The sequence below is a fragment of the Mycetomoellerius zeteki genome, unplaced genomic scaffold, assembly GCF_001594055.1.
Source record: "Mycetomoellerius zeteki isolate Tzet28-1 unplaced genomic scaffold, Tzet1.0 scaffold52, whole genome shotgun sequence".
NCBI lineage: Eukaryota > Metazoa > Arthropoda > Insecta > Hymenoptera > Formicidae > Mycetomoellerius > Mycetomoellerius zeteki.
Genome location: NW_017257523.1, coordinates 1,100,017 through 1,112,540, shown reverse-complemented (window position 1 = coordinate 1,112,540; position 12,524 = coordinate 1,100,017). Strand labels below are relative to the sequence as shown.

General features: G+C 33.2%; 1 protein-coding gene across 1 annotated transcript in view; it reads left to right on the top strand.

Annotated features, from left to right (window-relative positions):
- LOC108727733 (virus-induced RNA 1) overlaps positions 1-12,524 on the top strand; it is a 43,957-nt gene that overhangs the window by 29,370 nt on the left and 2,063 nt on the right. Inside the window, exon 3 of the mRNA XM_018455953.1 lies at positions 10,708-10,811. Within this exon, the coding sequence (XP_018311455.1) occupies positions 10,708-10,811 (104 nt within the window). The remainder of the gene's footprint in view (positions 1-10,707; positions 10,812-12,524) is intronic.

The following is a 12,524-nucleotide window of genomic DNA, read 5'->3' as shown; positions in this document are numbered from 1 at the left end:
CCACGTTCTAGGATGATCAACATTCTCTCGTAAACTAGTTCGGCTGCGAGATACGTACGGCTTGTATGTGTGTGCGCAACCGCGGTAACAATGTCTCGCGGGTAATGAGTCGCTTATTCGTGTGTGGGCTCATACGTGCCGCCCGTCACTCTCGTTGCGCAACAATTCGTGCTCGGGATCTATCGCAAAACGATACCGCACTCGTAGGTCATGCCTTCGCTCTAACAATGTATCGCCATTTGACCATCATCGATGATCGCATTTAAGGGAATCCTCATGTGGAACTGGACTCGCATTAATGTAATTTGCGCGATGTATATGTGAACGAGATTTTCGTCGAAAATTTACGCCGCACGATAGCCAATGAATGCGATCAAAATCTCACAAAGGACCCCGCGCTAATTCTACGAAAAATTGGATCCCGGTGAAATGAGTTATTTTTCACATATATGTAGCTTACAATGTGATGAAAAAATGTCATACAGATACAAGGCTGAATAATGGATAGTTTTTGAGCTGTGATGTATCAAATGTGTAAAACTTGTGCTCACAGGAGCACCTTTGATACAAGATCAAAAACTATCCATTATTGAGTCTTGTGTCTATGACATCTTTTGTTCACAATGTTATAAGCAACATTATACATGAAAATTAATTCACTAGAACTCTATTGTCGATATATGTATAATAATTAGTGCAGACACCTCAAAAGGCGGAATAATCGTCGGGAAAAAATAAACTATTCTGCTGAAATATTTAAGAAGAAAGTTTGGAATGCAAATATTCTTGTATATGAATATGTCAAAATCAGAAATCTTTTTGATTGGAATCTGTTGGAAAGAAAACTAACAGTAAACAGGTTTCGCCTTGCTTCCTGTTCCTCTTCCGGAAAAGTAAACACAGAATTAACAAATACAAACCGATGCGTATACATGACTCTTCCGTATTCTTGTGGTTATGCACCGAAGAATTTGCAGAAGATGAACGCACACGCTACAAATCGGAATCGAACGCATCTATACAGAAACTTGTTTATCTTCAAAGGTTTTTTTTTCTGATCGAGCTTGGAAAATGCTTGGTGTGTGCAAATAAAGTTAAACAAAACGACGGTGAAAAAACCGTTCGCGTGGTATGTATGTTTTCATGCCTTTTTACTAACTAATATTTAACAAAATTCTCGTTAAATATTTTCATGCGTTTCGCGCATGCGACGCGCGTTTTATAAATATTTATAGAGCCCAAACAATATGCATCAAATGTCGAATATGCATTCGAATAAGCAAAAATTTTACATGGGGTACAGCCTGAAAAATTTGCACGATTTCCCGAAATAGAGGCGACTTTGCAATTTCCTTAATACACGTAAAGCGCTATCGCTGCTCTTATCGCGAGATATATAGTTGTGGAATAGCTGTATGTGTTACATCCATCGCAACGTTAATCGATATACGTAACTATAGCATTACATGCTGGCGAGAGAAAGAATAACAGGTAGCCGTGGTATTCTAATGAAAGCAATTACCAGAAAATATTGTTCTAATTAACTAAGTTGCGATTACTAATGTGCTACAAAAAGTTAGAGATTTCCTCACAGTAATAGAAAGAAAAAGAGTCGATCGATATAAAACTCTGTAAATTCGGATGGTGTAGAACGTAATGCAATATTGAACGCCGTTTTTTTTTTAATTTCAAAAATTCAGCACTTATAATACTGACGGTATTATATAATTCATCTATAAAAAGATATAAGTAAAGAATGCATAAAAATTAAAATGACTTCTTACTGAGATAATTATATTATATCTTATAATTCGATTTGTTCAAGTTTTCATTTAGCCCGAGATCTACATATATTCTGTATCATATATTTAGTTAAATGTGAAATTGCTTTTGATTACATTAGATTTACATTAAACTTTTGCGCAGGAGCATATAAAAACTGTTTTTAAAATAATTTTCACTGAGTCTGAATTTGTCATCGAAATATTTCCATCAGGTCCGATTTTTGAAATATAAAAAAAGACATTTGTTGAAGTTGTATAGGAAAGTTTTATAGAAAAATTTTGATATTTTATTTGAAATTAGAAAAAAACTAGAGGTATTTGAGCGTTTAATTTTTGTTTTTTTATTTCGTTGTTTGCAGCAGTAGTTTTCGTCCCTAATTATATCTCTAATAACGTTTCTCAATAACGTTTCTCAGTTATCAAATCCTGAAGGAAACGTTTACTTTTTAATTATTCGGAAAGAAATACCATTAGGTATCTAAAAACTGACATGCTATATTTAAAAAATTCGATTTGATGAAATTTTTCTGAAATTTTTGAACTCATCGTCCCAAAATAAGTTTAATAAAAAATTTGTTCCCTTTTCTTGCACTAAAAATTATTCAGTAAATTAGTTATTGGCTATAACGTTGCATTGCAAATTGGTATCAGAAGAAATAGTGTTGAAATAACATTTTTCATTCAAGGAAGACAAGACTTGGGATCATTCCTCTACCTGATATCCTATTATACTTATTAGGATCGCTCTGTATTATTATTCGGTGGAATTTGATGCACGCATCGCTGTGACAAATACTTCCGTGCATGCATATTTTTGTGCGCCAGTAAAAACATTCGACGAAGAAAAGTGGTCGATCGATCGATGTGATTAACGGTGTTATCGCGTGGAATTTATAACAAGGTGATCCCGAAATCTGGCATGCGTGTAAGTGGGTAAGACGGCACGTGTAGCACACCCAACAAAATAAAATCTTTTGTGCCGATGAACATCGTCTTTCATGGCCTTTCGAAGTAGTGCAGCAGGTAAAGGTCGCAACGTTAAATGTTAAGCTCGCGACGATATGAAATATAATGCACGGATGTGAGAAATAATGCTATACGCTACAATAAATAATGTGTAATGTCCCTCAGTAATGTTAATGCAAAAACTGACGTTATTTTGAGAATAAATGTATTTAAAAATTTTATTAAATACGGATATATCATAATAGATTAAGCACGTGTCTGATATTAAATGCAAGTACGTTAAATTAAAAATACCTGTGTTTTATTAAATAAATTATAAATGCTAAAGATAAAAGGAGCGTGCAAACTGGAAAATATATTTTTAGACATGCAATTATTCATATGAAAATTTGTATGAAAATTAAATAAATCGCTGGATTCTTTTAATAGATAGTTTAAACATATGAGTGTAGTATAAATGTATGTGTGGAAACTATAGGTATAAAGCGCTTGTGTATATGTGTGAAGTATTGATAGTTCCATAGTTAATGTCGTTACGAGTTTTTCTGAGCGCTGATCCCTTTTGCAGACCGCGCATCCTTTCAGGAAAGAAAGCTTTCTCCCTATCCTGAAATTTCGCTTGATATCGTACGCGGCGTGATTAAAGCGCGACCGAAAATTAAATTTTTCAGAGAAAATTAACAGGTCGCGCAAGAGAATTAATTGGCGTGACTATTCGCGACCTCTGCTATTTTCAAAGAGTAGCTCTCTCGGCATATTTTGCGAGGTAGCAGGATAGACACGCGTTATCTGTATATCGCCGTAACTGTGCGTATACGGCAAATTAATAAATTAATGAATTGATAAATTGATAGATAAATTCGGCGATAATTCTGCACAGAGCAATTTATCGGGGAAATTTATTAAAAGGGGAAGTGCAATGAATTTTATGGTATTTTTCGATATCCTATGAATGTCGAAAAATATCGTAAAAATATATCGATGTTGAATTTTTACGAAATTCAGTGCTGTGTATTACAAATGCCAGATTATAAAACACTTTTTTTAATCGTGGATATGACATACCTGGCTTTTTTTTCATTTCTTGTAGCTTTTTTATTGTCAATAAATATATTTGCTTGGTACCATTATGTTTCTTAATACCTGACATTCAATTGAAAAAAATTGTTTAGAATGTACGTTTTTATAAAAGTTATAAACAATTGAATTGGATTGGGCTATATTCAAGTTTGTCGTTCCCGTAATATGAAACATAGGAATTAAAATATTATAGGAATACATCTAAGAAAATAAAAAATAAATATAAACAAGGTACGTATGAGGTAAATATTAAATAATCTAAGAGATTTTAAGGAATGATTCCTAACACAAATTCGAGACGAAAATAAGGTAACATTTTTCGTCTTTTTCGCGTTACCAAATTATATATATCTTTTTAAGAGATGCTTATTAATATTATTAAATTGCTTCTCAATTTAATTTGTAATATTACTATTCCAGCTTAGCTTATAATTGCATTTCAAGACTAAAAATAATTTCTACGCGCAGTTTGCAAAATGGGACAGATATATAAAACTACATTGAAAATATTTTTAAGCATTAAAGATCTAGTTTAGTGACCGTTAAGTTTAGTTATTTGTTGTGTAATTAAGACGAAAACTTCATATGATCATATATTTGAAATGATTTGATTTCAAAAATAATACAGGATGTCAAAATTGAAGAAAAAATTTTGTTTTTTTTCCAAAAATTTTAAAAATCGCTAAAGTTATTTTGATGAAATTTTAAACATATACAAAGTTTTATCAAAATAATCCGAGTGGTTTCCGAAATTTTTTCTTCAACTTTTACACCCTATATCTTTAAAACCAGGATTGATAAAAAACATGTTTTAAACATGTTTTAAACAATTTAAAACATGTTCTTTTATAAAACTGTTTAAAGCATATTTGAAACATTAAAAACATATTTAAAAGAAGAAACATAATGTTTTATTCTTAAAAAAAGAACATTAGTCTTTGCCAACCCTGTTTAAAACTAAGCCGTTTCGGATATATGGTCATATGAAGTTTTCGTCTTGAATTTGTGTGAGAAATCACCCCTTAAAATCTTTTAGAAGACTTAGTATCCATCCTGTATAAAGATAGATGGGTATGCATTAAGAAATGTTTAGATTTTTATCACTATAAACTTTTGATTGACTTCTTGAGCGAACAGAGGTCTGCAGACACGAGGAAGGAGATAAATTCGTGAACCGCGTGCATAGCCGCATGCGATCCTTTACGTCTATCTCATATATCAAATCACACAGGAGCACTCGTGCAGAATGCGAACCGCAACGAATAGTTTCAGTAGTATGCCTATTTGCAAGTCGCGACACGCTCAAGTCGCTGTGACGTCAGGCTCGAGAAGCTCTGATTACATTACCGTGCGTCCGATCGACCGAAGTGAGAGCGGAGATTCGACCGGCACGAACTGACGAGGCCACTCGTCGCTGCACGGAATCAAAAATACGCTGACACGAGCTCGAGAATTCGCGCGCTCCTTCCCGGTGCAATCGAGATGAAGATATAAAAACAAAGTAACGTGTGTGGGGGAAAAAAAAAGAAGTTTGCGCTTTGTCGTTTGCACGACAAAAGCAATGTTTTCGCAATGCGCGCGAATTGGAAGGCAGCGAAATATCGATCACAAAGCAAAGGTTGCCTCGAGCGCACGGTCTCCAAGGTCGGCACACGAGAGCTGCAAAGTTTATCAGATCACTTTCACCATTGAGAGGATTTTAACGTTACGCTGCCAAAAGCAAATGAGAAAGAAAATAATCGGTCCCGATTCATCGCCGCACCGCCACGCCGTCGCTGCGCCGGTACATAATTCGTAATCCGGGGACTGAAAGCAACCACCGGCACCGAATGGGACAGCAATTTACGGTATAATCGTTGATTGCGCGACTCGATGAATCGTTATTCAAATCCGTGTGACGCAGCGCCGTGGGAGGCCAACGGGCTGGAAATGGGCCCGGGGGACCAGGAGCGCGAGCGGGTGCCTTCGGATGCCAATTTCCCGATCATTTCACGAGCTGTTTATTATTTTAGTGTCACGAATAATTTGGAATTTAATACGAATAGCGATCGCCGATGGTATCGTTAACGCGGAATTCTATATGCGAGGAGAAAAGGGATGTAGGGGAGAGATGTCGAATGCGCGCATCACTTAAGCTATTTTTTATTATATTTTCCACTTGATGCTGATTTGTATGCAAATGAACATTGGAAATTATAGCTTGATATTTCGGACACTTTTTATTATATACCTACATGTTTAACTTTTCATTAGTAACAAATTAATTTGTTTAAGTTTTTTTGTAACATGCTGCAAAAAGTATAACGATTTAGGCAATCGATCACCTAAATTCTAAAACGTACCTATATATCTTCTAAATCGTATCTCCTTTATGAAAAAGTATCGAATTTATAAATGAAACCAATTAAAAGTATAAGATTAAAAGAAATTATTAACTAATAATTAACTAATATCTAATTTTAATAATTTATGGAAAATCAAGTATTTATAATAATTATTAAATAACAATAATGAAAAGATAAGAATGTCGAAGTAAATCGATATCTTAAATTTATTTTTGCAATTGGCATTTATATTCATATTAATTATTAATTTTATTATTGTCAATTATCAGTTTTACGGTAGTATGATTTAGGCCATTTAGGGAAAACTAGATTTTAAAAGTATCGATTTAATCTTTATAATAGTTGTAAATATGTGTATATGCAATGAATGTAAAATACAATAAACCTTCATTTATGAAAATACAAAAATTTATAATAAAATTGCATCATTATATTATTATTATAGTCGTATAAATTGATCAAAAATTAATGTGAGGTAAATAAATGTTGCCAATAGCTGACATCCATAAAACAAGACGTAACCTATTAAATCTTTGTCTATATTACTCATATTTCTCATTTATTTCATATTTTCATTACTGAATGTTGTTTATATTAAATAATATTTTACATTTTTGTTACTGAATGTTGCTTATATTAAATAATATAAAATATTGATGAGGTACAAATGAGAGAGATTTACGCGATCAATACGCATTTGGCAACTCATCCCAACTTTAACAAATTAAAAAATGCTTCTGAAAAATATTACTGCGAAGTCTCTTAAAAATTATAGTTAATTACTCTCCAGTAGATCTTATATACGTGCCTTTATATTCTTGCCACTTCTTTTATCTTTAGATTAATTCACAGCCAATAATTTCGAGGTAATTTCCATACGTATTCAGCACGATTATGCTAAGATGTAACTATGAAACGGATTATATTCTTATTATATGCTAAACATATGCGCAATATGTCTCACCTAATTTTCAGGTCAGTGATTTACCTTCTCTGGTTAACTTTCGATACTTGTTTAGTAGGCTCAATTTTGTGATTTAGAGAGATATTTATATCTTACGACATATAAGTATATTAAAACCATCGAAAACTGATAAATTAGTTTTATATTTTATCAATAAGGCGCCAACGTATCTTATTTCACAAAAGATAAATCAGAATTAAAGCGTAATTGAAGTTTGCAACACGTCACGGCGACGATATGAACGATAATTCGTTCCTATGAGATTATTAAATCACCATTAAAAGATACGATCACGGTGACTTTATGTTGTGCAAAAACCAATAGTGTAAATTTAATTTGAAATTCGTTTATTCATATCGTTATTAGATGAGCATAACGTTAAACCAGCACTTTAAATTTTGTCCCGACGAAAATATCGTCGAAATTTGCACGTTTTTAAATATTTTTACTCTAAATTACTTAACGACCCGCAATTCGTATGATAAAACCATTACTTGTTGCTCACTAAACTTGCGAAATCGATGCTGTATTTCCTTTCACTGATTTAGCGTATTTGATAAATCGTGCACTTTGTATTCGGCTCGCGTCGAACTTCGAAATAAATGAAAATTACGGACGAGCTATTTTTAACAATAACAGGCCGTTTTGCCAGCTAATTAAAATTATCGTATGCAAAGAGCCGGTAACGCGTCGATTTCAGCAACATATCCTATGTCGTTTCTCTCTCTCTCTCTCTCTCTCTCTCGCTGGCGTATTGCAAATTTTTCTGTATGCAAACGAAGCCACTGTCAAATAATATGCTGGCCCAGCGCGTCCTCATTGAGATTCCACACAGCAATAATCGGCCGATATAGTCGACTATTTTATTCTGGCAATCGCATTGTAAGCGCAATAAAGTATGCAAAATTTATCGGCATGGTCGATGTCCTCTCCGTTTTCTCGCATATATACGCTATCCGACCATGGCATAAATTATTATTACATTTTACAAAATAACTAGGTCGTGGGATCAACTAACATTTTATTTATAATACGTAACGGACGACGTCTTATCGCGAAACTTGCGGGAATTGCATAATGACATGCGAGTCTGTAGACATGTAAATATTCTCGCATATAAATATTTATTCAAAGAAATTCGAATTAAACAGGAAGGCTGAGATGATAAAGAGAAAAGAATGGACAGGGTTGATATATTTAAAAAATATATAAAGAATTTGTTAATAATCTCTAATAACGCGTTATTAGAGATTATTAAATTCCGTTAGGTTTTTTTACACGCCCTACAGTAATTATTTTATGTAGATTATAATTTATGATGGCGCTACTTATTACTAGAGATGCACCGGATATCATTAGTATCCGGGAATATATCCGGTTGAAATTTTATATAATTAAATTATTGATTTGTTATTATATTGATTTGTTATTATAAAAATATTTTAGAAATGAGTCTGCATGTTCATAATGCCATATTAATATCGTATACATTGTTGCAAAATTACAATTTTTTTTCTACAGCCCTTCTGTTTTTTTTTTTCCAAGACAGTCCCGAAATACGGTCGGATATCCGGAAAATGTCGGATATCCGACTCGAAGAAATTGCCTTCTCGGATATCCAATGTTACATTTTGTCCGGATACCCGATATCCTGTATCTGGTAATTTTATGATCCAGTGCATCCCTACTTATTACAATGACAAATCGATTCAACTCAATAATTTCATTAATATTAACAGTAAGAAGCTGAAATTATAACACAATACTAATATAACATAAAGGCATGTAACAGAGTAGTTGCGGAAAAATTATCCCCACTTCTTCTATTTTTTCTGACTTCTTCGGCGTAAATCCCAGCGCGGCGTATTTGCCGGAGTTACCCTACACGGTTCTTTTTTGAAGAGATTTGAAAAGAGACACAGACGTCTCTTCTTACTCTCATTTGTTGTGATGCACTATTCAGCTCTTCGCTTGTCGTTGATATGAGTATGGCCTGATTCACGCCGAATCGCAATAAAGCACTCATGGATCGTCAAAAGGAAACGGAACGGTAACCAGACGGAGACAACGGTTGAATATAGTCATTACATGTATGACTCGCTGTACAAGAGTTCCTATAAGATTCTGAGAAATGGAACTTCCTATTTTTTCAGAGAGGCCATTTGACTTTCAGATGGCCATTTGAATTCAGAGAATTTTTTTAGAATTTTTTCAGAATTTTTTAATATTTTCTCATGTTGGTAAAAATAAGAAAATGCAGTACTAAAAAGTTGATAAAAAATTCTGAAAAAATTCTTAGAGCTCTATGAGAAGAAAATAAACAATTTTTGTCTCTTGCAGGTTTTCTGTAAAGTTGATAGTATTTGAGTAAAAAATTATTGAAGATTTTCGACAATATTTTCGACAATATTTAATAATTATTGTAATATCTTGTTAACTATTGCGAAAATTGTAAAATGGTAGAGGACTTTTCTTCTCAGTTTAGTCAATTCTATTCCTGTGCGAAAGATCGATCGTTACTTTTGGAACACACTATATATTCACTGATAATTTAAAAAGATATGATAGATTAAGGGCCGATTGTTCCATCTTCAGATAAACTATGTGGTAATTTACCTATTGGATAAATAAAAGAGTAAAAGAGTAAGAACATAAAAGAATAAAAGAATAAGTGAGCTGAAGTTTATCGAAAAGTGAAACGACCCAGTCTAAATGAAGAAATAGATATTGGATAAAAATTATGTATACAATTATACGATTGACACGAGAATCATTATATTGTAATATATACATTGATAACTTCACTGCAAATTAGATAGTGGTGTTCAACAGAATTCAGCGCTTATAGTATAAGCGCTTTGTGCCGATTGGATTATACTTTTTGATCTAGAAGAATAGTCCTACGTGTGTGAAGAAAACTTTCAACAGTTGTAAAAGTGACGCTTCAACATTCTGCTGAACACAGCTATTTGTACGAATTTTCCCTTTACTTTTTTCGTTAAATTGATCATCGTTCAGTTCAATGGGTCCGTCACTGTATGCTTCATTTCCTAAATCGAAAATCATGAAAGCGCAATTTTGTTGACCGACGATTGCACGCGATTCTAATAAGCACGTCACCTCCAGATGCTTGACAAATATTTTTTAAATGATCACCGGCGCTTACACCTGCTTTAAATTCATTTAAATTTGTCCATTATCAAGCGTACTTTATCGAATTGTTGTTATTGACATTTACAAATAAAATCAAACAGGCAATTTAAAAATTGTACAAAAACATTATGTAAACCCGTATAAATTAGTACACTGAGAAAAATGTATTAAATTTTAATGAATATTTATGTTTGAATAGTACTAATTAATATTTACTTCAATAAATATTTACTAAATATTTATTTAAAAAATAATAGTTAAATCAAATTAATGGTTCTTATATCAAAAATAAATATATGTTTACATTTAGTAAATATTTAACTTCAACATTTAGTGTTATTCAAACAAATATTTGTTAAAATTTAGTATGTTTACAAGGACTTTTTCTAATTTCCGCTTTTGGTTTTTTTTTCAGATACTATCATTAAACTCAGGGAAACTCTCTCAAACTACTTCTTGAATATGCCCGATATGAACTTCAAGATTCCCGAAGGAGCGAACACAACATCCACAGTCAAGGTAAATACTTAATAGACCCAATTTACAAATCAGTAATTCACACAGATCTATAATCAATCATTAGAATTATCACGGTTCTTTTTAAAATCCTGTTCGATTCGTGTGTTCTCGCGTCGAACCGAATTTCCGGAAACCGTTCGTCTAGTAGCGAATCAACCGTTCGCCAAGAGCAGAGTAAAATAATCCCCGACGACACGAGGAGAGGAAACTCCGCGTCGCGCCAGTCCGGGCCGGACGCGTCGCGGGGAGATAATGCATCGCCAGCAATTTACGTACACGTGTAAACTGCAACAACGAGATGACGACAGTGAAACATAGGAGGGCGGGAGGAAGAGAGGATCCCCTTAACAATAGCGCCAAGAGTACGGCAACGGGGGAGGGTGATCGGATTACCGCATTTCCCGTCGCGTATTGTTACACGCTCGGAATCTGCGCGCCGCCAGATCTCTCCGATATGTAAGTCGCTTAACGCGTAATGCGACTTGCACAAAGCACGACTAACGGAAGTGGATAACTGCCCGCCGAAAAGTTCGCCGCTTGATCCTGAATCCTACTCCTCGGAAACTGGCGCTGCGTCATCATTCGTAGGAGAAAAAAGAAAACAGAAGAAAAGAGTTTTTTCTGAGATAGGGAAGATGGGGTGCTGAAGTCATCTAAGAAAATATATTAATATCTTAACCCTAGAACATACACATAGGTCTCCCAGATCCAATCGAAATTTCGCTTGCTCTGTACACGAAGAAAAGGAAACGAAAAATTTTAATTTTATAACTCAACAATATAAAACTTTTTGGCATTACAATTTATGCAAGTATATTCCTAAATCTCAGAGCTTTAAAATGAAAAAAGAGAATCTAAAAATATCGATCCAAATTGAAGTTACAGCCTATTATAAAGTTACAGTGGGTCTTTCAGATTCATGTGTTTTCAGAATTTTTCAGAAGGTTTGTGTTCTAGAGTTAAATTGGGTTTTACTCTTTATTGAGAATCATTTAGTATAGGACCAGTTTTAAAGAAAACCGCTAAAACAATTACTAAATGTACTAAATTTTTATTTATCGATATAAGAAAATGAATAAGTACTTTTGATCGGTGTAGCCTACCTGGGTCGGGTCAGACTGTTCTGAAACAAAAAATTTCAGAAAATGAATAAAAATATAATTATATTTAATTTTTTTGTTATATGAAAGCTTTAAAAAATCATATTATAATACATTAATAACATTAAGTACGATATGCAATTAAGTATGCTAAAAATCTTATTACACAATGTCATCATTTCTTATATGAATTATCATTGAAAATTTTTATCGAATGATATTTTATATAAATTTTATATGAAGTAAAACATATTAGATAAAAAGTAGGTAATATACATTATTCTTTAGAATTCTTGTAATTAAGGTGATAGGTCCGACGTGTGATCTCGTTCTCCTACGAAGCTGAACGAGATCTCTTTTCCTTTTTATAAACTTTTTGCATTAACATATTATTATCTGCAATAATCGAGATATTTATAATCGCGAGTTCATCTCATCAAAAAGTATCGGGATTTGAATTAATCTCATTTATAAATAATACCTCTTGCGGTTTAAACGTCGAGAAATTATCGTTACAAATGCAAAAAAAATGTAAGAATGCATTAAGAGCGATGATATGTGAAATTGAAACGTGATTTAGCATTTTGTTATAAAAATGTAAAAATGTTGTAAG